This window comes from Mustela nivalis, assembly GCF_964662115.1.
Source record: "Mustela nivalis genome assembly, chromosome: 3".
NCBI lineage: Eukaryota > Metazoa > Chordata > Mammalia > Carnivora > Mustelidae > Mustela > Mustela nivalis.
This window is the reverse complement of record NC_139022.1, coordinates 139,175,266-139,201,592: the sequence shown is the minus strand read 5'-3', so window position 1 is coordinate 139,201,592 and position 26,327 is coordinate 139,175,266. Positions and strand designations below refer to the sequence as shown.

The 26,327-nt window shown below is 56.4% G+C and overlaps 1 protein-coding gene across 28 annotated transcripts in view; it reads left to right on the top strand.

The window, feature by feature from the left end:
• The window catches only part of TCOF1 (treacle ribosome biogenesis factor 1), a 37,639-nt gene that overhangs the window by 8,126 nt on the left and 3,186 nt on the right, over positions 1-26,327 (top strand). For 2 of the 28 annotated variants that reach the window (XM_082726263.1, XM_082726262.1), the window contains exons 5-25: positions 439-625; positions 1,229-1,302; positions 3,086-3,316; positions 4,547-4,759; positions 4,978-5,199; positions 5,364-5,528; positions 5,691-5,867; positions 6,025-6,276; positions 6,367-6,573; positions 10,956-11,093; positions 11,284-11,472; positions 11,555-11,740; positions 11,901-12,041; positions 14,197-14,307; positions 18,596-18,782; positions 20,281-20,414; positions 21,995-22,108; positions 22,412-22,634; positions 23,119-23,204; positions 23,704-23,863; positions 25,769-26,314. In XM_082726263.1, the coding sequence (XP_082582389.1) occupies positions 439-625; positions 1,229-1,302; positions 3,086-3,316; positions 4,547-4,759; positions 4,978-5,199; positions 5,364-5,528; positions 5,691-5,867; positions 6,025-6,276; positions 6,367-6,573; positions 10,956-11,093; positions 11,284-11,472; positions 11,555-11,740; positions 11,901-12,041; positions 14,197-14,307; positions 18,596-18,782; positions 20,281-20,414; positions 21,995-22,108; positions 22,412-22,634; positions 23,119-23,204; positions 23,704-23,863; positions 25,769-26,314 (3,943 nt within the window). Of the gene's footprint in view, positions 1-438; positions 626-1,228; positions 1,303-3,085; positions 3,317-4,546; positions 4,760-4,977; positions 5,200-5,363; positions 5,529-5,690; positions 5,868-6,024; positions 6,277-6,366; positions 6,574-10,955; positions 11,094-11,283; positions 11,473-11,554; positions 11,741-11,900; positions 12,042-14,196; positions 14,308-18,595; positions 18,783-20,280; positions 20,415-21,994; positions 22,109-22,411; positions 22,635-23,118; positions 23,205-23,703; positions 23,885-25,768; positions 26,315-26,327 lie in introns of all 28 variants that reach the window. The other 26 variants (XM_082726248.1, XM_082726237.1, XM_082726253.1 and 23 more) reach the window with 20 other exon arrangements.

Below are 26,327 nucleotides of genomic sequence, written 5' to 3'. Positions count from 1 at the left end.
CAGTTATTTTCCAGGCACCGTGGAAGGCAGGGTGGGCACCACAGTGAATGAGACGCCTGTGGTTCTGAAAGCACGAAGCTCATTTTCTAGACTGAAACCACTCAGAGTGGAAGACCATGCACAGGTAGTGGAGGAGGCAGCGTTAGAGAACCGAGGACGCGTCCCCGACTGCTGGGTGCGCTCTCAGCCATGCCAAGTAGTGCTAGGAACCACAGCAGACCACTCAGTACCGCTTAGCAAGTAATTCCTGTGTCCCAGGAACTGCCACTGGGCAATCTCCAAGCCTCCATGAGGGCGGGTACCACTGTCAGCCCCACCTTAGAGATGAAGTAACGGACGGAGAGAGGGAATTTGCCCAAAGTCGCATGGCTGGGAAGAGGTCTGGGCTCGTCATTCACCAGGCTGTACCCAGCGTGTCTGTCACCCTGTCCTTTGTAGGCGAAGACCAAGAAAGCCAGCAAGATGATGAACTCCACACCACATCCGGCCTCTGGAAAGGCAGTGGCCCACCTTCTGTCTGGGAGGTCCCCCAGGAAGTCAGCAGAGCCCTCGGCAAATACCATTCTGGTTTCAGAAACTGAAGAGGAGGGTGGCGTCCCAGCCCTCGGAACCACAGCCAAGCCTGGTGAGCGGTGCTGACCTCTAGACTCCAAGCCCCCTGAGTTTGGGCTGGGGAGGTAGGCCCCGGGCACTGCTTTATCAGGCTGTGGGACCTTCTGGAATTTAAAGGTGTGTCTCCAAGGCTCCACACCTCGATGAGCGAGGGTCTGCTGCAGGGTTAGGTCAGGCTTTGCCAAGGTAGTTGGAGCAGCCCTGGGGGGTGATGGAGCATTTTCTGGTTTACTGTTCTCAGGTGGGTCCGGGGCCCACTGTAGAAGTTGAGACTCAAGTGAGAGCCTGGATTTGCCTAAGTCTCTCATGTCAAATGAGAGACTGCCTGCCTGCCTCAGTGTGATATTGGCAGGAGATCTCCGAGCCATCAGACCCTGGCATGTGTGTAGTAGGACCTGGTCTCTGACCCTTCACAGGGCCACAGTGTGTGGGAACACAGGGAGATAGGTGGCCCGCGCCTCAGCTGTGGGGCTTCAGGATAGGTGGGGCTGAAGCTCCACACGCAAGAAGCGAGCACAGGGCCCCTGCCTCTCATTGGCTGACATGGCAGAGCGCTGGCGAGGGGAGGGCGGTCTGGAAGGGCAGTTCCTCAGTCCTCTCCCTCTTCCTCCCTCAGGAATGGCCTCAGCCAACCAGGTTGACAGCTCCAGCGAGGAGACCTCCAGCTCGAGCGATGAGACATACGTGGAGGTAATTGCCACTGTCCTCAGGAGCTGCTGTCTAACCTCTAACCTTCCCAGCAGCCTGGCCGGAGCTTCACACACCAGTGGGGCCAAATCAGTTCTAGTGTTTCAGGCAGACTGGGAGCTGGAAAGGCCGAGGCCTGGGGAGGGGAGCCAGGTGCTGCTTGTCATACGTTGGGCATGAAAGAGGTCTCAGATTGGCAGGGAGAGACGCCAACCTGTCTGTGAGACAAGGAAAGGCTTCCTGGGAGAGGTGGCACTGGAGCAGAGCCTTGATGCATAGGGGACTCACCAGGAAGGGATGTGGGGGAGGAAAGAGTGTTTCAGCAGGAAGAGCTGCATGAGCCAAGGGCCGGGGTAGGAGGGCGGCCGTCAGGTGGTATGGTCAGGTGAGTTGGGTGAGGGGTTCTGGGCCTGCTGGTGAATGCCAGGCCTAGGTGCGTGGTCAGTGATGGTCAGGTGTTGGTCTGTGGCGTTAACCCCTCTCGTAGCTGTGGCCAGGGAGTCACTCTTGAGGGGGCATCCACACTTTGGGGATATAGGGGCAGGCAGGAAAGACGTGGAGAGGACATGGAGGCATTCTGGGACGTTTGACTACAGTGTCGCAGGTCGCTAGGGGAAGCAGAGCCGCGAGGGGCAGCAACAAGGCTGTGACACTGTGGATGAGGTGCAAGGGACAGAAGAGGGGTCAGAGTAGGCGGGGTCACAGGCCGCTGCCAGGCCAGGAGGATGGGCAGGAGGAGGTTGGGTTGTACTCTGGGCTCTGTGAGAAGCCATTGCAAGGTTTCAGGAGTGGAGGTAAGATGGTCTGATTTATGTTGGAGGGAGGTTGCTGGTTGTGGCCTGGGTTGGAGGACAGGGCAGAGGGAAAGCAGCAAGACTGTTGAAGCAGCTGGTGAACTTGGAGGCTGATGGCAGGCCCCAGGGTACCTACTAGAAAAGGCGTGTGGAGGGAGAACCAGCAGGATTTTGGGCGGGGGGAGTTGGTTTGGTGCCCAGAGTACTTCTCCCTTGTCTCCCGCCTCACCCAGAGAAGGTGGAGACCTTCCTCCTATCTACTCCAGGCCTGACCGAAGGCCACTCCCCACATCCCATTGCCACCCGGATACAGCCATCAGGGCTCCTCAGGCTCCCATCCCTCCCAGACCTGCCACGGGAAAAGGGACCACTTCTGGCCCTGGAAAGCCAGCAGCCAGACTCACAGCTTTGGTAGGCTAGAGGCCATGGCAACTTGAGGAGATGGCTGCCCCAGGAACCCAAGGTCAGGTGAAATCTGATGACAGAGGTGGAGGTAGGGCACTGTCTGCCTTGGAAATGTCAGGGTTTTAGAAGTATAAGAAAGCCCATAGTGGAAAGAAACGTGCCCCAGGAAGCGAGTAGCAAGACCAGAGTTCAAATCCTAGGCTCCTGGCCCTTGGGATGGCCACCATGATCAGATCCTGCAGTCGAAGGGGGGACGGGGTAAGCCTCTCGGTGGAGAGAGACTGCCCCTCTGGGCTGGGTGGACTGTGCATGCCAGGCAGCAGGGGAGCATAGTGTTAGAGGGTTCTGCCCCCAAGGCCGCACAGTCATGGTTCTAGTCATGATTTTGCCCTTCATTTTGGTCCTGAATGACTTAACCTCCCTGAGCTTCTTGTCCTTTTCTGGAACGCGAGTGTAAAGATGGCATCTGTCTCAGGGAGTTGAGAATCAGAGTATACAAGGAAAGGCCTTGATAAACTATAGAGCCTCTCCTACTCCTCAGAGGCAAAGAGGAGTAATTTCTCCCTAATTGCATTTTCTTGTTCCAGATGAAACCTTCAGTAAAACCACCCCAGGTCAAAGCCTCACCAGTGCCTGCCAAGGACTCTCTCGGAAGAGGAACAGCCCCAACACCTGGGAAGGCAGGGGATGTGACCCCCCAAGTCAGAGGAGGTGCCCTGACCTCAGCCAACAAGGCCAAGGTGCCAGAAGAGGACTCGGAGAGCAGCGAAGAGGAGTCTGAGAGTGAGGAGGGCACCCCTGCAGAGCCGCCCTGCCAGGTGAGGCCTGGGGCGGACTACCCCTCGGCATCCCGGGCCCCCTGCAGCCAGAGACTCTTCCATGGCCCCCAGAGGCTGGCCAGACGGCTGCATGACCAGCCCCTCCACCAAATGAGCCTCACCTTGGTGTTTGGGGGGCAGGAGATGGGGGTGTGAAAATTGAGGGGTAAGGACAGTTGGGCTTGCTTCAGCCATCCGTGGAAATTGCCCTTCTTGCCCGAGTGGCAGCTTAGAAGGGCTGCTTCCCAGGGGGTGGTCCTAAACCCCGCTCTATCAGTAACTCCCCTTTACCTCAGTTTCCCTGTCTAATGAATGGATGTGGCCAGCTGGTCTTGTTGTGAAGGGATTTAAGTTTTAATTGCTTGGTCATCTGGTTTTTCTGGCCAAATCATGGTTTGTTAGCTAACAGGAATCCTGTTAACTTCCATCTGCTGGGATCCCCTCCCCTGGGCAGGTGGACACGGGCTCCTGGATTGTCTGAGGGAAAGCGGGGGGGCTGGGAGGCTGATGGGGTTGGAGTGCCAGGAGGAGGAAGCATCAGACAGTGGTGAGAAAAGGCCCCGCAGCCCTGGGCTGGCCAGGTGAGGCCCAGGAGGGGAGGTCCCGGTCCCCACGCAGGTCTGGGGAGATGCAGTAAATAAGGTTCACTTTGCTGGGTGTTTAAGAGGAGGGTGAGGTGGGCTGTGCTGTAGGAATGGCAATTAAAATAGAGTCCTCAGGGAAAGCCTTACAGAGACTTCGAGGACCTAAAGCAGGACGGGGGCAGGGGCGTACACATGGACATTTAGACAGAAGTCATTCTGGTGGGGAGCACAGCAAGTGCCAAGGCCCTGAGGCAGCAGTGGGAGTAAGAATTGTTACACACAGGGTGCAGCAGTGGGTCAGGCCAGACCTGGTGCCTGTGCTCCCAGAGCTCTCCCGCTGACGGAGGAGTCCAGCCGAGGGCAGCTCTGACCCCTGTGTGGGCATCAGAGAGGACTGCCGAAGGAACTGGTGTCTGTCTCGGACCCAGAGGAGGAGGCAGTGGTGGCCAAGTGGGACGGGCAGGGCTGGGAAGGCCCCAGAAGTGAGAGTGAAGCTGATAGGCCAGGCCTGAGCACCAGTAAAGGTAGAGAGTGAGGAGAGTAGAGGGGGCGTCTTCTGAGCCCCAGCTAAGGCTTCCACTTTGTCCTGAGGTCCCCACCAGAGGGTGAGGAGGAGAGGAACAAACCACCCCTTCTCTTTTACTAGGCGAAGGCCTCAAACACAGTTGTCCAGGTCAGAGCTGCGTTGGGTCCTGTCAAGGGGACCTCTGGGAAAGGGGCCGCCCCAGCACCCCCTGGGAAGGCAGGGCCTGCAGCTGCACAGGCCACGGCCGGGAAGCCAGAGGAGGACTCAGATAGCAGCAGTGAGGAGGAGTCTGACAGCGAGGAGGAAGCGCCGGCTGCCAAGACACCACTTCAGGTGAGGCCTGGGAGGGGAGGGTCCATGCAGCCCTAGCCCCTCCCCTGAAGGCCCTCTGAGGACTTGCTCTGCCATCTGCAAGAGCCCTAGACATGCTCAGAGCCCCACCCCAGCTCACCTCAGGTTTGTGTGGCGTCCTCTTCCCTGTCTGGTCTCTTGTTTCTCCTCCTCATGTCCACTCTCGGCTCCCTTCCCTGATTCCATTTGTCTCCCTCCAGGCGAAGTCTTCAGGGAAGACCCCCCAGGTCAAAGGTGCCTCAGCTTCTGCCAAGGAGTCCCCTAGGAAAGTGGCCCCTGCACTGCCCCCTGGCAAGGCAGGGCCTGTAGCCGCCCAGGTGGGGAAGGGGAAAGGGGAAGACAACGCAGAGAGTAGCACTGAGGAGTCTGACAGCGAGGAGGAGGCCCCAGCAGCTGTGCCCCCAGCCAAGAGCCCTGCTCAGGTGAGGAGACAGGTGCCGCTGCTCGGAGAGCCCATCCGTTGGCTTGTCCTCCCCCTCCTTGCCTGGGGCCCTGCGTCCTGCATTTGCCTTCCTCTCCTCCTGTCTCCCCTCACTCACAGTCCCCTGTGGGCCCCTGCCCTGATCTCGTCTTTTGTTACTCCCAGGCAAAACCTTTGGGGCAAAACTCCCAAGTCAGAGCTGCCTCAGGTCCTGTCAAGGGGCCCCCTCAGAAGCTGGGGCCGGCAGCCACCCCAGTAGGGAAACAGGAGGAGGACTCAGAGAGCAGCAGCGAGGAGGAATCAGACAGCGAGGCAGAGGCGCCGGCCCAGGTGAGGCGCCTGCCTATAAGGCTCTTCTCTCCCGCTCAGGGCCAGGAGCCGTCTTCCCCAGACCACATACATACACACTGACTCTGCTTGCCCTTTTGGTCTGTGTCTTTGCACATAGCCATGCTGTCCACCCCCTCCCCGATCTTGTGTGTCTCACTACAGGCAAAATCCTCTGGGAAGATCCAGGTCAGACCTGCCTCAGGTCCTGCCAAGGGGCCCCCTCAGAAGGCAGGGTCTGTGACCACCCAGGGCAAGGCCAAGGTGTCCAAGGATGACTCGGAGAGCAGTGAGGAGTCAGAAAGTGACGAGAAGGTGCCTGCAGCCCCCGCTCCAGCCCAGGTGGGGCTCAGGAGAGGCCTTGGTGCAGCCCAACCACCCCCACCAGTCAGCTCCCCAGGGAGCAGAGGGGAAGGATGGCAGGGGGCTCCGCCCCAGAGCAGATGGGGCCTCTGAATTCACGCTCCTTCTCTAGCTTCTGACTTCTGCTTCCTCTCAGGCAAAACCAGCTGTGAAAACACCCCAGATCAAGGCCTCCCCAAGGAAGGGCACCCCCATTACCCCAGCAACTGCCAAGGCCCCCCCAGTGCGAGTGGGCACGCCAGCTCCTTGGAAGGTGGGAACAGCAACTTCTCCAGCCTGTGCCTCATCCCCAGCTATGGCCAGGGGCATCCAGGGGCCAGAGGACTCTTCAAGCAGCGAGGAGTCCGACAGTGAGGAGGACCTCACTCCTACCCCAGCCGTGGGACAGGTGAGGCCAAGTTTATTCAGCTGACTCAGGGCCAGTGCTCACGTGGCCCCTGGGGCACCTGTGACCCGCTTCTGTCCCCTGTCATTCCAGGCAAAGCCTGTGGGGAAAGGTGTCACCGTGAAAACTGCCTCTACACCCACCAAAGGGCCCTCAGGCCAAGGGACTGCCGCAGCACCCCCTGGGAAGGCAGGGCTCCCAGTGGCCCCAGTCAAAGTCAAAGCTGAGCTGCCGGAAGACTCCTCGGAGAGCAGTGAGGAGGACTCGGACAGTGAGGAGGCAGCCAAAGCTCCCACCCAGGTGAGGCCAAGGAAGAGCCAGGCCATCCCACCCACACCAGAACCTGAGGCAGGGCTGAGGAGAGGCTTTTCTGGGCTGTTCTTGCCCCCACCCCCACCCCCTGCGTGTGCAGAAACCTTAAGGGCAGCCTCAGCCCAGCCTCCTTCCCCACTTTTCACTCTGTCTCCTCCACCTGTCAAAGGCAGCAGGGTCTTGCCCATGGCCTTTTGAGCTCCTGTTGAGAGTCCTTATGCCTTCCACAAGCTCTGTTGAGCAGCCCATCTGCCAGACACTGTCCTGTCTCCCTTCGGGAGTTCCCAGTGTAGGTGGGGGCATGGACATGTGCCCAGGTTACTCCAGCATGGTGTGCCAAGGTTGAGAGTAGAGCTTGTACGTGGGCTAACAGCATGGCACTTGATGGCATCTAGGGGTTTCCAGGAAGGAGGGCCTCCTGGAGGAAGTGACATTGGGAACTGTGGGCTGAAAGAGCCGGCCGGGTGAAGCGGAGTGTTCTAGACAAAGAAACTAGCCTGTATGAAGGCCCAGAGGGTGGGGGGGCACTTGGCCTGAGTGAACTGCCCCAAGCAGAGCATTTGGTGGGATCCCTGAGGGAGCAGGTAGGGCAGGGGCAGACGGCAGGGGGTTTGGAGCCAGACTGCCTGGGTTCAGGTCCTAGCAACATGTCCTAGCAAGTGAGGGATCCACGCAGGACCTTGGTTTTACTCATCTGTAAATTGGAAATCAGCCTTCGCAGGATTGAGAAGGTAATGGGGTCTCACCTGCACATAGCAGGGGGCCTGCACACTGTAAGCTCATTCATCGGCCCTGGGAGGGGGCCAGGCTGATGGGGAGCAGACTCAGGAGTCCCTCCCAGCCTGGAAGAGAGAAGTTGGGGAAAGTGAAGATCACTCATGCCCTGTTCTCACTCACCATCTTATTATTTGTAATTGTCGCTCTTTAGTCATTTCTTTTTTTTCCCTATATCAAAGCACACATTTTCTATAATTTTTGTTCGTTTGTTTGTTTCCCTCTCCCTTTTGCTTTGTGGGACACAGGTTCCTGTGATTCTGCTAGTGAGGTTTTGACCTGTGTGCAGGCCCTGTTGGAGTCCTAGCCCAACAGCTCCTATCCAGTTTGTAAGCTACAGACATGTCCCAGTGCCTGAAAAGTTTCGTTGTGCTCATTGCTTCAGTGTCTGAGCCTCCCACCAGTACCATTAGACGGGTGTTCGCTCGCTTTGGTTTCTGGAGGAGGAAATTAGAGCTTAGAAGAGTTGGTTGCTGACCTGCTTCAGCCCAGCCAGGGAGGGTCCAAGCTGGGCCTAGGCCCCAGCGTGCCTGCCTCAAAAGCCTTTGACTTTCATACATCCTTCTACTGCATCTTGGCCCAGACTTTTCCAATCACAGACATGATTATGCCCTAGGGCCTTACTTTCTTCCAATGCACAAAATAAAACGGCTAATCCCTCTCTAGGGGCCCAGCTTTATAGCCTGACGCCCTGTCAGAAGATGGTGCCTTACCCCTAGCTTCAGGAGGCCTGCCTTGCCTGTGCTGAGACAGGCAGCTCTGATAGGAGTCTTGTCTGAAGGATAAGGATAATCAAGCCTCTGTTGCAGGGTTCTGTTGGGGATGAACTGAGAATCCTTGTATGGCTTCCCTTGCAGAATGCCATCTGTGCACACCGAGTGCGTCCCGCATGCTCAGTACTGCTGGGGTCAAGTGAGTCACACAGTCTCTGGTCTGCTCAGAGACCCTAGCCAGCTCAAAGGAAGCTGTCCATGTGGGAGCTGAGGTTCAGAACAAAGTAACAAAGATAGGAGTGGTTCTGGAAAACCAGATGTGTCAGAGACAGAGAAGGAGGTGATTCTCCATTGAAATGCCATAGGAAGAGAGCCCTTGTGTGAAAGGGGTGGGAGAAATGGCCAGCTGGCCTGTGATGATTGGCTGAATAAGTGCCTTTAGGGCCTGACCTTGCGTTGTATGTTGACTGTACATCTTTTTCTTCTTTTCTTTCCTTTTTTTTTTTTTTTTTTTTTTGTTAAGATTTTATTTATTTATTCATCAGCACAAGGAGGGGGAGCAGCAGACAGAGGGAGAAGCAGGCTTCCCCACTAAGCAAGGAGCCTGATGCGGAACTCGATCCCAGGACCCTGGGATCCTGACCTGAACTGAAGGCAGTCACTTAACCAACTAAGTCACGCAGGCGTCCTTGTTGATACTACATCTTTCGACATTACATTTGCTTACTTGTTTTCTTGGCTTTTGTAGATTCCTTGGGATTTTCTATATACAAAGTATGTTGTCTGTGAACAAGGGCAGTTTTACTTTTTCCTCTTTAGACAGTGTGTATTTCTTTTTCTTGCCTTACTGCCCTGGCTAGACCCTCAGGTACAATGTTGAATAGCAATGGTGGGAACAGCCAGCCTGGCCTTGTTTCTCATTTAGGGTATAGCATTCAGTGTTTTCACTGGTTAGTATGATTTTAGCTTTTTAGCTCCAAGTTTTTCAGAGATGCCCTTTATCAGGATGAGGAAGTGCTTTTTTCTTTTCTTTTTAAGATTTTATTTTTTAGTACATTCTACACCCAACGTGGGGCTTAAACTCACAACCACAAGATCGAGAGTCCCATGCTCCACTGACTGAGCCAGCCAGGTGCCCCCAAGGAAGTTCTTTTCTGCTCTTAGTTTGTTGAGTTTTTATTATGAGGTTTGGAGTTGAATTTTTGTCAAATGCTTTTCTTCTCTTGAAGTGATTTTACTGTTTTGTTTTGTTTTGTTTTGTTTTCCTGTCTTTAATGTGATATTTAAATGTGATTTTTAGGTATTAAATCAACCCTTCGTTCTTGCAATAAATCCCACTGGGACATGCTGTCTGCTCCTTTTTTGTTGTTGGATTTGGTTTGCTACAGTTTTTGCATCTATATCCGTCAGGAATATTAGTCTGTAGTTTTTGTGTGATGTGTTGGCCTGGGTTTGGTATTCGGGTGACACTGGCCTCATGAAATGGGTTTGGTAGTATTCTGTCCTTTGTTTCCTGAGGGTTTATGTTGGATTGGTATTACTTCTTCTTAGTAGAATTCACCAAGAAGGATACGTGGGCCTGGATTTTTTGTGTGTGGAAGATTTTTTAATTATTAAGTCAATATCAAAAACTATTATGGGTCTATTCAGGGTTTTTTTTTTCTTTTTTTTGCTTCTTGAGTCATATTTCGTACTGTATTAACACTTGTGAGGTCACCTTAGTGCTGGTGTCTGTATTCTTAAGTGAATGTAAAAGACCTTGCTCCTCTCTGGAGGACTTTTCTATGCTGATGAGCACCTTGACCTTTGCCAGACACAGTCTGTGCTTGAGAGGGCTTTCTTTCTTGAAGTACTGATTCTTAGTTTCACTTGGTCTCGTGTGGATGGGGAAGTCACTGATCAGATGACATCTCTGAATGAGTCAGGGGCCTAGAGACACTTAGATTCCTCATTCTACCTCACATTAGCCCAGTTTGCTTTCACAGTCCTGTCCGCAATCTAACCATCAAAGGTTTTACTCTTTGTTGCCCTCATCTTTCTAGGTCTGTGTTTGCTTGGATACCCCGAGAGAGTTTGGGGGGATCCCTTGGATATCATTTAAGATTAGGTTAAACTGAAGAGAACCTCAGACGGCCATGGTTTTCTATCTTCTTCTGCCATCTTGAGTACCTGGCTCCTGCCTCATATGCTATTATGGCTGCTAGAGCTCCAGCTGTTACCTCAGCATTTCTTCCAGCTGGAAGGAAGAAGACCATGTTTTCGGGGTGCTGGGTGTCTCAGTGGGTTAAGGCCTCTGCCTTTGGCTCGGGTCGTGATCCCAGAGTCCTGGGATCAAGCCCCACATCGGGCTCTCTGCTTAGCAGAGGGCCTGCTTCCTCCTTTCTCTCTCTGCCTGCCTCTCCACCTACTTGTGATATCTCTGTCAAATAAATAAATAAAATCTTAAGAAGAAGAAAACCATGTTTTCAACTGTGTAAGAAAGTTGAATTGTATACTTGACTTCTATTCTGTTAGCCAGAAGTTAAACTCGCGGCCAACTAGCTGAAAAGGGAGCCTGGAAAAGTACATCTGCTCTGGGTAGACTCATGCTTAGCTAACACTAAGGAAAGTGCTCACAATAACGAGTTTATGTGCCAGGAACCATGCTAAACACTGTGACTCTCCCACTTAATCCTCATGGTAACCTTGTGGGTGGGCATTGTTGTTAGCCCCGTTTTACAGAGGAGGAAGCTGAGGCCACAGAGGTTAGTGATTTGCCCAGGTTCGCACAGCTATTAAATGGAGGAGCAAGAATCCAAAGTCCAGCATCTGACTCCAGAATCAGAGTTCTTGGTTAACTGCATCTCATCTTCTCCCTTCTGTAATTCTTGTTTCTCTTTCCAGATGAAGGCCTCTATGAAAACTCCTCAGAACAAAGCCAACCCAGCTCCCACCAGAGCAGCTTCAGCCAAAGGGGCAGCATCAGCTCCAGGAAAAGGGGTCATGGCAGCTGCTCAAGCCAAGCTTGAGTCCCCAGCCAAGGCAAGTGGGTCCAGAAGCCCAGGAGGCGCCAGAGGTGGGGTGGAAAGGAGGACCATGCAGTTGGCTCAGCCTAGCCAGGGCTCTGCACAGGCGGGACAGACTTCTGCACAGTCATACCGTGAGTGGCTAACCTAAACGGAGCTGTGCTGTCTGCTTCCTTCCCTAATGCCGTTACCTTCCCTCGATGCAGGTAAAGCCACCAGCGAGAACTCCCCAGAGCAATGCTGTCTCAGCCAGGAGCCAGGGGTCCATACCAGCTGTGGGAAAGGCAGTGGCCACAGCAGCCCCGGCACAGCCAGGGCCAGTCAAGAGCCCACAGGAGGAGGACTCCGAGAGCAGCGAGGAGGAGTCGGACAGTGATGGAGAAGTCCCCACTCAGGTGAGGCCCGGGGAGAGTAGAGAGCAGCTCTTGCAGTTCCTTTGGCTCTTTCCCCTAATTGTTTCTCTCACTCCTGGTGAAGCCTGCAGGGAAAAGTCCCCAGGTCAGAACTGCCTCAGCCCCCAGCAAGGAGCTCTCCAGGAAAGGGGCTGCAGTGGCCCCTCCCAAGAAGACAGGAGCCATAGCCACCCAGGCAGGGAAGCCAGAGGAGGACTCGGAAAGCAGCAGTGAGGAGGAGTCTGACAGCGAGGAGGAGGCGCCAGCCCAGGTGAGGCCTAACGAGGAAGCCGCTGCAACACCAGGCCTCTGAGCTGCCACCGCCCTCTCCGCACTCAGGACTTGGGTTCAGGGCCAGGTGAGGAAAGAATACCAGATGAAAGCCATGACTCCCGGACCCTTACCCCAGCAGCTGTCTTCTGTCTCTTTAGGCGAAGCCTGCTATAAAGCACCCCCAAACCAAGGCCTCCCCGATGAAAGGTGTCCCGGGCACTCCTGTACCCACTGAGGCCTCCGTAGCCCGAGGAGACACGCCAGCCCCACAGAAGACGAGACCAGAAATTCCTGCCAAGGTAAATGAGCCTGAGAATACCAGGATGTCACAGGGCATCTTGAGGCTTGGGCTGTGATGCAAGTACCAGGAGGCACCAGGGAGCTAGAGGAGTCCCCTCCCTCACCTGGGATCCCAGGGAAAGTTTAACCGGATGAAGCCTGGGGAGTGGGGAGAGGGAGGGAATGAGGAACCGACTTTGCTGTGGATGGTTTCCCTTCTGTCTGTGCAGAAGGCAGCAGGAGTAGCCTCGTCCTGCCAAAGTTCAGGGAAACAGACTCCAAGACAGAGAGGGCTCGTGCGTGTGATGGCCTTGTAGCCGACATTGAGTGTTGGTGTCCGAAGAGGCAGTAGAAGGTGGTGGCAGATAGGGCAAACTGGAGAGCTCTGGTGCCAACTAGAAAGATGGTCCCTGTCAACTCCAGCAGCCGATTATGACCTTGTGGAAATGTACCTCTGTGTGGCCACATCTCTGTTTCTTAAGGAAAGCTGGAAATCCTTGTGCTAGGCCGAGCTCCTCCTCTCTTAGGTTTCTGGGTTTGTTTGTTTTTTTTTTTTTTCAGGAGCTAAACAAGCACCAAGAAGTCTGTTAAATGCTTCTAGCACTGATCACTGTCTTCAGTGCATCAGACCAACTACGAACACTCTTTCTCACTGGCAGAGATAAAGGGATGAAAGGTGTTGGCCCTGCCCTCATGGGGCCTATAGTCAGTGGGGCAAGATGAAGTAGCTGGATTATTGGAGAATATTCTGGTAGTGCTCTGTCCAATGGAGCTGGGAGAACAGGCATCTAGCGGCTGGAAGAGATGATTGAGCAGAGCTTGAAGGAAGTCCAGGTGTTCACCAGACAAAAAAGTAGAGCCAGGCACTCCAGGCTAGGGGTTTGCCAAGGGGAGGCAATGTGAAGCCAGGCAGGATCCACCAGGGCCAGCCGTCCTGTAGGCAGTAGTCACTTCTAGTTGCTTGTCACGTCTATGGGGGCCTAAGTGCCAGACTGAGACACAAGGGTCCCAGGCCTGTTCAAACACGGCAGTATTTTGGTTTGTTTTTAAAGTTTTAAGTGGGCTCCTGAATCAGGACATCCTAATTTGGGAGAGAAAACCTAATTCCAAGAGCTTAAAGGGGATTGGTTACCTCACAGAGCACAAGGCTTTGGGGGAAAGCTGCTCCAGAGGTGGTTCCTTCAGCTCGGCCTCATGGGTGACCCAGATTTCTTCCACCTTCCACTCGCTGTCATGGCAGGGCCGCAGCGTCCCCAGAAGAGCTAGGACGTCCACTAGCTGACCTCCCTTCCCCTCACCCCCTTGTCCAGATCTAAGGCATGGGCTTCCCCTGCTCAGTGATGAGGGGCCTATGGTTCTGCGATTGGCTGGGAGAGGGGGCCACCAGCCCTAGCAGAGCGGAGTTGGGTTTCTGATAGCGAGGAAGGCATGGGGCACAGCTGTTGCTGTGTGCGGTGTTGCCGACCCATTTAAAAAGTAGGAGATGACACAATTCAGGATCTCGTAGCTGCTCTTGAGAAACCGGACTCGGACAGTGTAGGTGGCTCTGCTGCTTTGCCAGGCTGGATGAGTAGCGAAGGGGGTGGGGGACTCTGACCCCTGCCCTGGGATCCCCTGAGCTGGTCACCACTGGTGCCTGCTGCTCCGTGCTCTCCTCCTCTGGCCCCCCGACTGTGGCTCCTGCCCAGCCAGCCCCTCTTCTTAATGCCTGGTCTGGCAGGAGGGGGTGGAGCCTCGGGACACTTCTGGCTGGCTCCTGCTTTTTTTTTTACCTGGGGGTGTTACAGACAGATAGAACATGCTGGGACCACTGGCTCACCTCTGCAACCTTGTCCTGAAAGGACTGCTGTCTCCTCTCCTCTGGACACCTGGCCAATAGCACTCCAGTCCTCGGGTCTTAGTGGGGTCTGACTCCTACGTCCCTTTCAAGTTCAGAGTAAGCCTTGGAGGGGGCATCGGCAGAGTGCAGGCCTGGGTTTCCAGGGGCCTCGGGGCATGCCGAGCCAGCCGCTATCCTCCCGTGCATGTAGTAGGGGGGTCATGCTGCCACCCGTGGACAGCCAGCATATGGGAAAGTCCTTGCTCCCTGGCCGGGGTTTCCCCACCCCAGTCCCTCAGTCGGATTCCCCATCGGCTAACACCCCCTCTCCCCTGCCTGTGTGCTTGTTCCCCCAGAAGGAGGGCATCTCCAAAGCTGCCAGAAGCAAGCCCCTGGCACCAGTAGCCCCAGAGAAGAATGCAGAGGGGTCCTCGGAGAGCAGTGACGAGGAGTTGCCGTCCAGCCAGGTAGGCCCTTCCTTCACTTTGGACACCACAGACTCAGGGCAGCAGGCGCTGGGGGTTGGGGGAGAGTGAGGGCAGACCTTTGCCATTTAAACAGCACCTCACAGTCTCCTGGTTGATCTGTTTATCTTCACGGTGACCCTGGGAGGTAGGCCGCAGAACATCATTGAACATCCAGGCTTCAGAGCCAAACCGGGCTGGCTTTCCTAGCTGCCAACTCCATGACCCCGGGCACACCCTCCCCGTCTGAGGCCGAGGTGTGTGCCCTGGCAGCAGGCAGGGTAGCGGACCTCCCTTCTGCGTCCATGCACAGCGTGCTGCCTGATGGGGCATGCCGGTTCCAGGAGGGCCTATGCTGTGGCCCACTTGAGGCATCAGGACTCAGAGCCCAATGAGGTGAAATCCGTTCCCCACATTCTCATGATCTGTAAGAAGCCAGGGCAGGGGCGATGCTGGCCCCCTGCTCCCTGTATATCCCTGCTTGCTCCTTGGAATTGAAAGCCTTCACCATGGGGCTTGTTGGAAACTGATGGGCACATCTGGGATCTCACTCCGGTGCCCGTGGTGCACGTTCACATTCTCTGCTGCACCCGCCAGCTTCCCCAGACTCACCCCCAAAGGTTGGGACCAGGTCCACCTTGTCTCCCCAGCTTGCTGAGTCCAGGCCTCTGTGTAAGCCCAGCCTTCCCAGAGGACGGCATTGCCCTTGTCCTTTAGCCCCAGCTGCCTGGACGCCTCCACCAGGTCCCCTCAGGGGCCCTGGAGTCCTACAGTTACCAGACCCTCTCCTCAACCACTCCCTCATACACCTGCCGTACCATGTGCTGCTTGGCCCACCGGGGAGGTCAGATGCCACGTGCCACCCCCAGTGACAGGGTGGGGTGCTCGCTGCCGTTCCCTGCTCTGTAGCACAGGTGACAGGAATCCTGATGAACAGCTACACCTGCCATTACCGGTCACTTTCTGGGGGCCAAACCCCATCCTCTGTTATCCTGCTCGGTCCCCACCGCAGCCTTTTGAGGGTAGTCCTTTTATTCCTGTTTGAAGGAGGAAGGAGTGAGGCTCAGAGAAGTTGAGTGACCTACCCCGGTGTCCCATGGCCAGAACAAGTGGACAGACCTGGCGTTTGAATCCAGGCCATCCATACTGTGCCCATGGCCTGGCACTGCGTGTGCTGGCCTCTCACCAGGGAAAGAGCAGGGCCGCCGGGCCTTACTGTCCGGCAGTCCCGGCACCCTTAGGAGGCCACCTTCTTCTCTGAACAGATCGGGACAGCTGGGAGGAGGGGGCTGCTGCGCCCTGCAAAGCGGGGGCCAACACAATTAAAATGAACATCATGCTTAAGCTCAACCATTTAATTGGTGTGTTAGTCCTGAAGGTTCTGGAGTCCCTGTTAAAAAAGAAGCAGGAAAAAAGTTGGCATTTCATGTGTTTCCCTCGGAGGATTCAGGGCAGACGGCACAGCCTGAGGAAGCTGCAGCCTCTCCTCCCTGCGGGGGGCTGCTTAGCTCCTTCATCCCCAGCTCGCAGAGCATGATTAGTCTCACTGTTATGCATTTGTCAGGTACTTCTCCATTGACACGTTTCCCTCTATTTTTGTTACTGTCCTGTCTGGAGAAAAGGGACCAGTGTCCATGGAGGGCAGAGCCTCAGGCTGGGAGGCGGGCGATTGTGGCTCCATTCCCAGGCTCCCTCACTGTGCCCAGTCTCCCCACCTGCACTGATGGACCCCAGCCTCTTTTTCTGAGAGAGACCTCAGAGGGGAAGGTCTGTGGCTCCGCCCTCTTGGGCTGGCATAATGAACCCCAGTCCAGGGTCTGTGCTAGGGTATGTACCATATTAAAAAGACCTGAGCTCTTCCCTCAACATTTTGGGTCGAGTCTGAGATAAAGACCATAAAAAACTGAATTAGAGTGTTAAGTCGGAGCCTCAGCATGGTTGGTCCCAGAAGGAGTTCCTGTCTGGTGCTCCAGGACTTCCAGTGTAGCTCTGGCAGAGTTTGCTGGTCACCCTGGGTGAGGCCACTTGCCCTCTCTTGAGCCTCAGTCTTTTCATCCCGTGGGGTGACATTCCCTGGGGGCTGGAGAACCACGAGGCTCCAGGCCCACCCCTGGAGACTGGGATTTCCCAGCCCTTTCGTGTGGGGCTGGCCCAGGACCTGCTGACTAGCCCCCAGTCAGTTCTGTGAGGGGCTCTTGGGTGCCTTCTCAGCTCTGTCCCTTATTCCCATAGTTAACAGCCGGGGCTGGTCAGCCCTCCAACCCCAGTCGGCCCCAGACTGGAATGAGGGCACAGCTGGTGAGCCCAGCTGTGACAAAAGGCCCCCAACTTTGGCTCTGTGGTAGGAAGGGAGTCCCTGCCTCCCCTGGAGGCCCTTGCTACCCGGCACCTGCAGGGAGGCTCAGCCAGTGTCTGGCTGCATCAGCTTCCCGTGAATCTGTCACCTCTGTGTGTTGTGCTGTGCAGTTTCAAAGCACATCAGAGCCCCTCTGGTGAGCGAGCCCAGCCTGGGATTACTAATAGCCCTGTTAACAGGTGGGAAACTGAGGCCCTCAATGCTCAGGGGCCTCTGCACATGATGAGGTCCAGCAGAGGTGGGATCAGAGACGGGTTTCCTCAATTCCCTGGGTCCCACGACCCACCTTTCCAATGGTGCGCTGGCACTGCACTGCTGTCGGGTCCTGGGCTCAGCCCCCGACCCCTCGAGTCCCTGCCCTCCTGCTCCGCCCACGGCACCAAGGCCGTGTGGGCAGGTGCAACAGGGAGGAGGAGGCTTTGCTGCTGAGCTGCTTTTAACATCCCAGACGCTATTGTTTGCCTCGGTGGGTTCGGTGCCTCTCTTCGTCCCCGACAATCTGTTCCTCTGTCTTCTCACATATATATAGATCCCCCCTCCCTCAACTGTAAGCCTTCTCCCACTTTCCATCCTTCTCTCTTTCATCATGTGGGAAGGCAGGCTCTGGAAGTGGCAGATCAGAGCAGCCGCGGGGGAGGCTGTTTGGCAAGGGTGGGAAGGGCCCCAGCCCAGCAGAACTCCCACCCTCGGGCGGGCCCCTCTCTTCTTGACTTTTCATGGTGGCTCTCCCACCGCACCCTGGGCCCCAAAGGTAATGGGTGAGATGGGGTCCCAGACCTTGGTCTTGGGCAGCTTCCTCCGGCTGCCTTGTGTTTTCCCCCAGGCCAAAGAAGGCATGGAATTCAGACAGACTCTGATCTCTGGGGATGGAAGGTGTGGGCTCATCTGGCTCGCTAGCTCCAAATATGTGAAGTGACTTCGCATGCCGTGGGCATATCCACTGGAGCTGTGACCTTGGCCTGGTCACAGGATCCCAGGGAACAGCCTCTTTCTCTCTCTTGTGCTGCCTCGCTGGAAGCTGTAAAGCCTGCCCAAAGATAGAACAGCGTGAAGAACCCCCACGAGCCTTCCCCAGCCTCAGCAGGGCTGCCCTCGTGACCAGGCCCACTTTGTGCAAACCCTCCACTCCTTCCCCAGCACCCTCAGGTTCCTTTCTTTGAGAGGACAGCCGCCGTACATACAACATCACCCTAAGAAACTGGCCTGCGCGCTGGGGATCCCCGCTTCCCAGAGTGTCTCACGAACAGCGGTCTTTATCTCTGGTGTGTTCGGATAAGAGTTCACACAGGGCCTCACATGGTGTTCGGTCCCTTAATATCTTTGCCTTGGCTTTTCCTCTGTGCAGGTGGTTTGCCGAAGATGTGGGCTCAGAGTAGATGGCTTGTGGCACCCCGGGCCACAACTTAGTGGGCCGCTCCAGTGTCCCTGGGGCAGGGGCAGCTTGGTTGTGCGCAGCTCCACAGGGGCATCTTGGATGACAGCCAGGCTGCTGGGGGCACGCTGCTTAGAGCACCCGGCTTGGCCAGCGTCTGACCCTGGAGTCAGCCAGAGGAAGGCAGGCTGAATTGGCTCTTCTGCGCTTGGCTCTAGTTCAGGGAAGGTGTGCAGCCTTGGGCAACTCTTCTCTCCTCTCTGGACTTCTAGTTCTCCCAGCTGTGCAGTAGAGCTAGCACTGCTGACCTCAGGGGCTCCAGGTCTGTGGGCTCAGGGGCTCAGGCTCAGCCCCTCAGGGGCTGTGAGGTGCTGTGTTGGTCTTAGCAGGTGCATGGGCCGGGGGTGTGCGAAGAATACTATGGGCAGCTGGGGTGGCCTCTGCCTGCCCGGTGGCCCTGAGTGCTCTGGACCCCTTGCATTGGCAGCCCCCCACCTGCCCTCCCCTTTGCCTGGCCAAGCCTTTAATCACTGGGGGGATATGTTTTGTTTTTGTTTTTCAAGGTGATTAAACCCCCTCTGATTTTTGTCGACCCTAACCGTAGTCCAGCTGGCCCAGCTGCTACCGCCATGCACGCCCCAGCTATAAACACCCCAAGGAAGGCCCAGGCCTCGGAGAGCACTGCCAGGAGCTCCTCCTCTGGGAGTGAGGATGAGGATGTGATCCCCGCGACGCAATGTTCCACTCCTGGTGAGCACAGGCCTGCCGTGCAGGACTGAGTCCCATGCAGGGCTGAGTTGTGTGCTGCGGCCGCCAGGCTCACCCGGCAGGAGCTGCCGGCACATGCATGCACGCACACACACACACGTGTGCACGCATGCAGCACACGCACAGACCTCACCACGGCCGGAAAGGGGAGGCTGCTGGCTGAGTCACACGGCACACAGTTGTGGGTCCAGAGGGGCCTGAGGCCAGGTCTCTGCACCCGACATTGGTTCGTCCTGATCTCTGTTTCCAGAGACAGTTTGCCGGGACTTCTCTGTACCAGCTCCAAGGGCTAGAACCCACGCCAGTGGCCAGAAGCTGCAGGTAGCAGATTTCTACGTAATGGAGGAAAAGCTTCGTAACAACTGACTGCGTGAACGGGGAGAGGGCTGTGAGGTGGTAGTGAGCCTCCCAGTCCTGGTGGCATGTACAAAGGGTTAGGTAATCCCAAAGGAGACATCGTAGGCAAAGATCCCATCTCTCGGTGGGAGACAGGACCCTGTCTGAGGTTTCTATGACTGAGAATCTGTGATACTCCCGTTGCCATCAGGAAAATGGCTAATGTTGTTATTATGACACTCCACAAGGATGATAAGAAGACTTGGTTTTGGTAGGCTCATTAAGTACAGAATAGCTCCGAGGAAAAGATGTCACTATAATTCCACTGTCTGGAATAATTACTGCCATTTTAGAACTGTTCACTTTACAGGAACCGCGGCTGTATCTGTGTTTTTAGTGAGCTCCTACTGTGCATGCATGCGCCATAGTTTTGACCTGACCGACAGTGACATTACGCGTTTACCATGTGATTCCTGCTGGCCATAGAGCTGTCCTTTGGGTGGGCAGTGCCATGCTGGAGGAAGCTATGGGCTTCGTGCATGGGCTTTGGGGCATACACGGAGCACTAGAACACACAGAACTGAGCCTTTGTAGATCACCATGATATTCTTACGGAGACTCTTCTAAATGCAGAATCCATTCCGTAGCAGTGCTCCCCAGCATTGCTCAGAGTGGTGGCCCGGCCAGCTGAGGGGCGGTGGCGTGGAGGACTGAAGGGTGGGAAGAGCCGGGGTGAGGTCCTGGGGTCACTGCCACAGCTGATTCCCCTGAGCTTGCAGCATGGAGCTAGCGATGGCTCCTGCCTGTGAGGCTCAGGGAGAGAGCTTTGTTTTTTCTTTCTTTATTTATTTTTGTGAGAGAAAGAGAGAACATGAGCAGGGGAATCTGGGGACAGAGGGAGGAGCAGACTCCCCACAAAGCAGGGAGCCCAATGCAGGACTCGATCTTAGGACCCCAGGATTGTAACCTGAGCCTTAGGCAGACGTTTAACGTACTGAGCCACCCAGGCGCCCCGAGGGGGAGGGCATTGGACAGGCTTCTGCTGCAGGTGCCGTGAGCACTGGGCCATGTCCCCAGGAAGGGCTGATAATTGGGGATTATGACTTGTGTACCCTGACTTGCACCCCGCCCTGCTCTGTTTCAGCCAGTAGAACCAGCACAAGTGTGCTCACGGCCCAGCCAAGGCCAGCCGTCAGAGCCAACGCCGTGGGGACCGGCAGCAGCGCGGTGTCTGGTCGGATGTCAGAAGGCAAGAAACAGGAGACACCCATTGCTCAGGTACCGGATGGGCAGGGGTGGGCCGTGCGAGCTGGCAGGGGTGAGGGGGGCTCGCTCGCTCCACGGTACTGCTGGGTGGGACTGCCGTTGTTCTCCTCCAGCCCTGCGCGAGGAGCCGCCTCCTCACCACCAGCACCTTCCCCAGCTTGGCTGCAGTGCCAACTGGGCTCCTGGAGACCCCTGGGCTGAGGAGGAGGAGTAGCATGGGAGCATGGCCTCCAGGCAGAGCCAGGGTGCAGCTCACGCCCCGCGGCAGCCCTTTGAGCACCCTTGCACTTCTGGTTTGTTTTCTTTTTCCCTCCCGGTTTGGAAGTGCTATGAACAAATCTTGCCTGTTCTTAGTGGGCATAACGGTGATCTCCTGGCCTTCACCATTTGTGGTGCGTTTCTTTTGGGTCTTGGCCTGAACCTGCCGCCTGAGCAGGGTGGATTTAGCGGCTTGTGGCGCACGAGCTGAGGGCTGCCCCTCAACAGGACCACAGAGGCCCGTACAGGATGAGGCAGGGCCCGGGCCCAGGCCTCTTCACTCCTCACTGCACTCCTGGGCCTTGCGGGTCAGCTTTCCCAGCCCATTGCATGTCACCCCCCAAAGAGGACAGGAAGGAGCTGGGCACCCTTAGCCCAAAGGGGCTCATCTCAAGCTCAGGCCTGAGAGAGGCTTCCTGGGAACATGGGAGCTGGGTAGCTGCACACCGGTCACTGGTCACTGCAGCCGGAAAGCCCACCGCCGTTCAGCCAGCAGGGTTGCCGAGTGCGTCTGCACGCCGAGCACTGGAGACACCATGGTGGGGACAGCAATGGGGGAAAGTCCCTTCCTTCATGGGCCGGGCCAGGAAACAAGGAAGCCAGAAAGTAAAGCACTCGCCAACTAGTGGGTACTTTAAGAGAAATTGGGTATAAACTAGAGAATAAGGCGGTGAGTGGCTTTAGGAAGGACAGGGGGAGCAGCCTCCCTGAGGCAGCAATATCGACGCTAGAGAAGCAGCCAGGCCAGGGCAAGCCAGTACTCCAGGCGGGGAACCTGGGCTGGGGCCCCCTGGGGAAGCACGTGGGCAGGGAGAGCTGGAGGAAGCAGTAAGGCGAGCGGGGCCAGGCCAGACAGGCCATGGTGCGGGCCGTGTGGGCCACGCAACAGCAGAGATGCGGGGGTGGGGCTGGAAGTTTCCATGGTGGGGAGAGCCCACCCAGCTCCTTTCCAGTCCGTCTCCCTGAGGAGGGGTCTGTGTGTGGGCAGGAGGGCCCCCGGGAGGCCTGTAGGGAGGCTGCAGCCACTAGGCTGGGGACTGTTCCCCAGTGCGAGCGCAGATTGAGTTGGGGGCTTCGGGTAGGACCCGAGCTGCTTCCCTCCCCTGGGGGGATCCCCTGAGAACGGTATGATCAGCTGATAACTGAAGCCTGGCCCCATTTCCTGCCCCCATGGTGGCATCAGTCTTGACTATCCCTCAGTCTCGTCCTCCAGCCCCACAGCTCTTTGTGCAAGTACAGGTCCCCTCCTCCCCCAGCCAGGATCTGACCTGGGCCTAGCACAGATGGCATCCTGGGGACTAGCAAGTCTCAGGGCTGCCTGTGGCTGTCCACAGGTGACAAAGAGGAGCCCTGCTCACCTCCCGCTGACCCAGGCCGCCCTGAAAGTCCTTGCCCAGAAAGCCAGTGAGGCCCAGCCTCCTGCTGCCAGGACCCTGTCTTCCAGTGGGGTGAGCTGGGAGCCTGGTGGTGGTGGTGGGACCAGGCGTCACCCTAGATGACAGAGCACAGAAGGGAGGGCACAGACAGGGGCCCGAATCCCAGCAGCAGCACTTACCCGCCCTGTGATTAGCACACACATCCTGACCTCTGCTGCCAAGCTGAGCGTTTGTGGGAAGGGTGCTAAGTGAGGCCTTGGTGCAAAGCAGCTAACAGGCGCCTATGTCGGAGGTAACTGGGGTGTTGGGTAGGCACCGAGTTTATTTCCCTTCAGTTTATCTTCTATTTCCTTTTTTTTTTTCTTACTAAATCAGGTTGATAATGCTCTGGGAACACTCCCTGTGCCAGCCAAGGGGACCAACAAGGTCAGAAAGCCTGAGGTCCCTGCGCTCCAGCGTGCCACAGCTACTCCCACTGGACACACCAAAGCCAAGGCCTCTGACACCTCCAGTGACAGCAATGACAGCAGCGGCAGCTCCTCAGGGAGCGAGGAGGATGCTGACAGGCCCCGGATGGCTCCCTCGGCCCCCAGGCTAGGTGAGGGACCCAGGATAAGGCTAGGTGGGCCCAGAGCAGGGGAGTGGTGGCATGGTGGAGTACAAGGCTCAGGTCTCAGCTCTGTATCTCCAGCTGTTCTGTGGCCTGGCCCTGCCATCCCCATGCTGGGCCTCAGTTTCCCCACCTATACAGCCACACGAGGTGGTTGGTCCAGATGATACCAGAGACTTTCCAGCCCTACTGTTGGACTGCTGCCAGCTTTTTACCATCAGGCTCCCATAGCTGGCCCCCTAAAATCCCAGGATTATGCTTCCCCCACGGAAAAGCAGGGAAGCATAAGTTGGGCGTTGGGAATTAGAACGGAAGGTTTTGGCATTCAAAAGTCTTGCTTAAAAGGCTGCAAATAGCCATTGACCTTGGAGGGAGTCATAGGAGCAGGTAAAGCCTGGGCAGGAGGGCAAGGGACCAGTGGAAGGCTCAGGCCATCCCAGGTCCTCCCAACAGGTGGCCTGTGCTCCCCCAGTAGGTCCAGCCCCCTCCACGACAGAGACCTTGGTGGAGGAGACCACAGCAGAGTCCAGCGAGGAAGAGGTGGTGGCACCCTCTCAGGTAATGGTGAGGGAGGGGACTGGCCCCTTGGGGGCCTGGGGGCGGGCGCTGAAGGCCACCTGCTACAGTGTGAGGCCGAGGCCGTCCCCCACAGCGGGGCCCTCTCTCTCCCCCAAGGCTCTGTTTTAGCATGCCATGAGGGGTGGACTCCGAGAACCTGTGGAAAAGGCTTGCCTTGATTTTAGCTGAGTCCCAGAAAAAAAGACATTTCAGAACAGATGGGATTTCTTTAAGGTTATCTTCTGTACACGGCAAGCAGTAGTGATTTTCCATTCTCGTTAGTAGTAAGAGATTGTCTTCTTAAATGTACCCGGTGAAAGTCTGTATTAATTAAAATAGTGCAGGAGGTACATTCAAAGGGCTAACACGCCCCCCCACCTGGGCCTGAGAGCCAGCCTGATCTTCAGGGCTCCTGGGATGGCTTCCGCACGGCAGGCTCTGCCCTCAAGGGTGGAGCAGGGTTCTGCCTCGTTCAGTTGTTCAAACTGGGTTTCTTCAGTCTCTCCTCTCAGGTTATGTGACCCCTGGGCCGACTCTGGCCAATTCCCAAGCTTCAAAGGCCACTCCTAAGCCAGACCTCAATCCTTCGGCTTCTTCTACTTCTGCCACCAAAGATGCCCCAGACAGCAAGCAGGAAGTGGAACCCCAACATGTAGCAGGTGCCGTATCCCCTAAAACAAGTGAGTCAAGGGCCACAGGAGAGACAGAGTGGGACCCGGAGGGACAAGGAAGTGGGCCCCTTCTTTCCCTGCCTTAGGAACAGGCCTACCGATAAGGTCCTGTCTGTCGCAGGGGCATCTCCAACCAAGGCCTGGTGCCCCACACCCAGGTGTCTGGCTTCTATGATATGGAATGGCCTGGAAGTCAGGTTTTCCATCTCTGTGGGATTCTGGTTTAGCCGTAGGGTAACCCTTGCCCTAAGTGGTCTTGGTTCTCTGTCTCCGTTAACTTTGCTTCCTAACAAAGGGGCTTGTGGTATGGGGGCTAGGAACTCAGGGCAGCTCAGACAGAAGGCAAGAGCCACTTTTGGAGAAGTCTCTAGCACATGGCAGAGACCTCTGGTGATGGGCTGACTTCTTGTGAAGCCTTGGACAGGACCTTGGCCACACTGGGCCTCTGTGTCTAGTCACACAGGGCACAGTAGAGCCATCCAGGGAGTGTCAAAGCATGGCACACAGAATCGTCACATAGTGTTGAGAGGGCAGACCGGAGTTGCTGAGGTCCCCCAGCCAGGGACTTCAGCCAGCTCTGACTTCGCCAGCGCTGAGAAACAGGTAGCTGTGATGGGCATGCCTGCAGCAGCCCTGGGCATTCCCCAGCTTGGGTGTTCTGTGGTGTTTGCAGACAGGCAGCTGAGAAGTGGGCTGTGGGGAAGGAGGTTGCCAGCGCGAACCGTGCCCTCCTCAGCTTCCCTCTCCCCGCACCCCCTGTCCTTGCCAAAAAGCACTAAACAACTGAATCGGGCCTCTGTCTGCCTTGGGGACCCTTCCGCCTCCTGCCATCTTCGCCTCCCCTAGCCCATCACAGCCCTGGGGCCAGAGCTGCGTGAGCTCCCGATGGGGGCCCACTGTCTGCTGCTGGGAACAGCCCCCAGCCCCGTGACGGGGAGCCGGGCCGAGCCCCTGGGCACAGCCCCCGGGCGTCTTTCAGAGCCTGCATGTAGGCACTCTTGTGTCTGTGAGGCCCAGAAGGAGCAGAAACCTGCTGAGGCACCTGGGGAGGTAGGGGCAGCAGTGGGACACCGCTCATGTCGCCCTGCACCCACTGCCCCAGCCTTGGCTTTAGCCGCAGCTCGTCGCTGCTGGGTCAGCAGAAGAGTCATTGCTCACTTTCTTCCCCAGCCTTCTTGGTGAGAGGCGGGTGCTACAGGGAGACATTTTAGAGGGGGCTGTGGTCGGTTTTTTTCACACGTGTAGTCAGCACACAATTATCAAAGGAGAGCAGAGGCGTGGAAAATTCTAAACAAAGGCTGCACCAGAAGTCACTCTGGCAGGCAGCAAACCTGCTTAGTCAGCTGCCACGTGTGTATACAACATGCCCATCACCCCCTAAGCTGCCTTGTCCTCTGACCAGCTTTTACCATGAATCTGTGACTTGGAACAGAGGCCTCACTGTTCATCTAAGCCCTTATCTTATAAATGGGGACACCGAGGCTGTGGGAGGAGCATGGTTCCCCAGCGCACTGGTGATAGGCAAACCTGGAATCCAAGTCCCTTGTCTCCCATCTCTGGACTTCTGACTGGATAATACCGTCTCCCTCCTATCTGAGCTTTCATTTTGTTGATAGAGTTCACGCCCCCTCCTTAAGATTCTGGAGTCCTTTTCCATCTCCAGCCTGACTTGAATGCAAGGAGACGAAAGAGCTAAGTTAAAAAAGCTAAGTTAGAGGCTGCTGGAAAGGTGTGAGGCCAGAGGTTGGGCAGAGTGACTGCTGGGCCGCCCTTTCCCTGTCTGTACCATCGTCAGAGGAGGTGGACTGTGTCCCTAGATCCCCTCCTTGGCCCTTGTACGGTAGCCTGTTTCCTGGCTCTCCCCGATGGTGACCCCATGTCCTTTCTCCACAGGCAGAAAAGAGGCTAATCCCACGCCTCAGAAGCCCCGGAAGCCCAAGAAGGAGGCCGGGAACCCCCAGGCCTCAGTGCTGGCACTGCAGAGTGACATCAGCCGGCGCCTCCTGAGTGAACCCTGGCCCCTGAATGAGGCCCAGGTGCAGGCCTCGGTGGTGAAGGTCCTGACGGAGCTGCTGGAGCAGGAGAGGAAGAAGGCTGCGGACACTGCCAAGGAGACCGGCAGGAAGGGCCGGGTGGGCCGCAAGAGGAAGCTCTCAGGGGACCAGACGGCCGCCAGAGCCCCCAAGAACAAGAAGAAGAAGCAGCTGGTGGCCGGGGAAGGTGGGGAGGGTGCTGGCTCGCCAGAAAAGGCCCTCAGGACTCCCAAGGGGAAAGCCAAGAAAGATGGAGCAAGTGGTAACACCAAGGAGAAGGAGAAAGAGGCTTCTGGCTCCCGAGGAGCCAAGGAGAAGCCAGAAGGGGAGCCAGGGACACTGAAGGTTGAGGTTGGAGACCAAGGCAACCCAAAGAGCAAGAAGGAGAAGAAGAAATCTGACAAGAGTAAGTGGCCGGC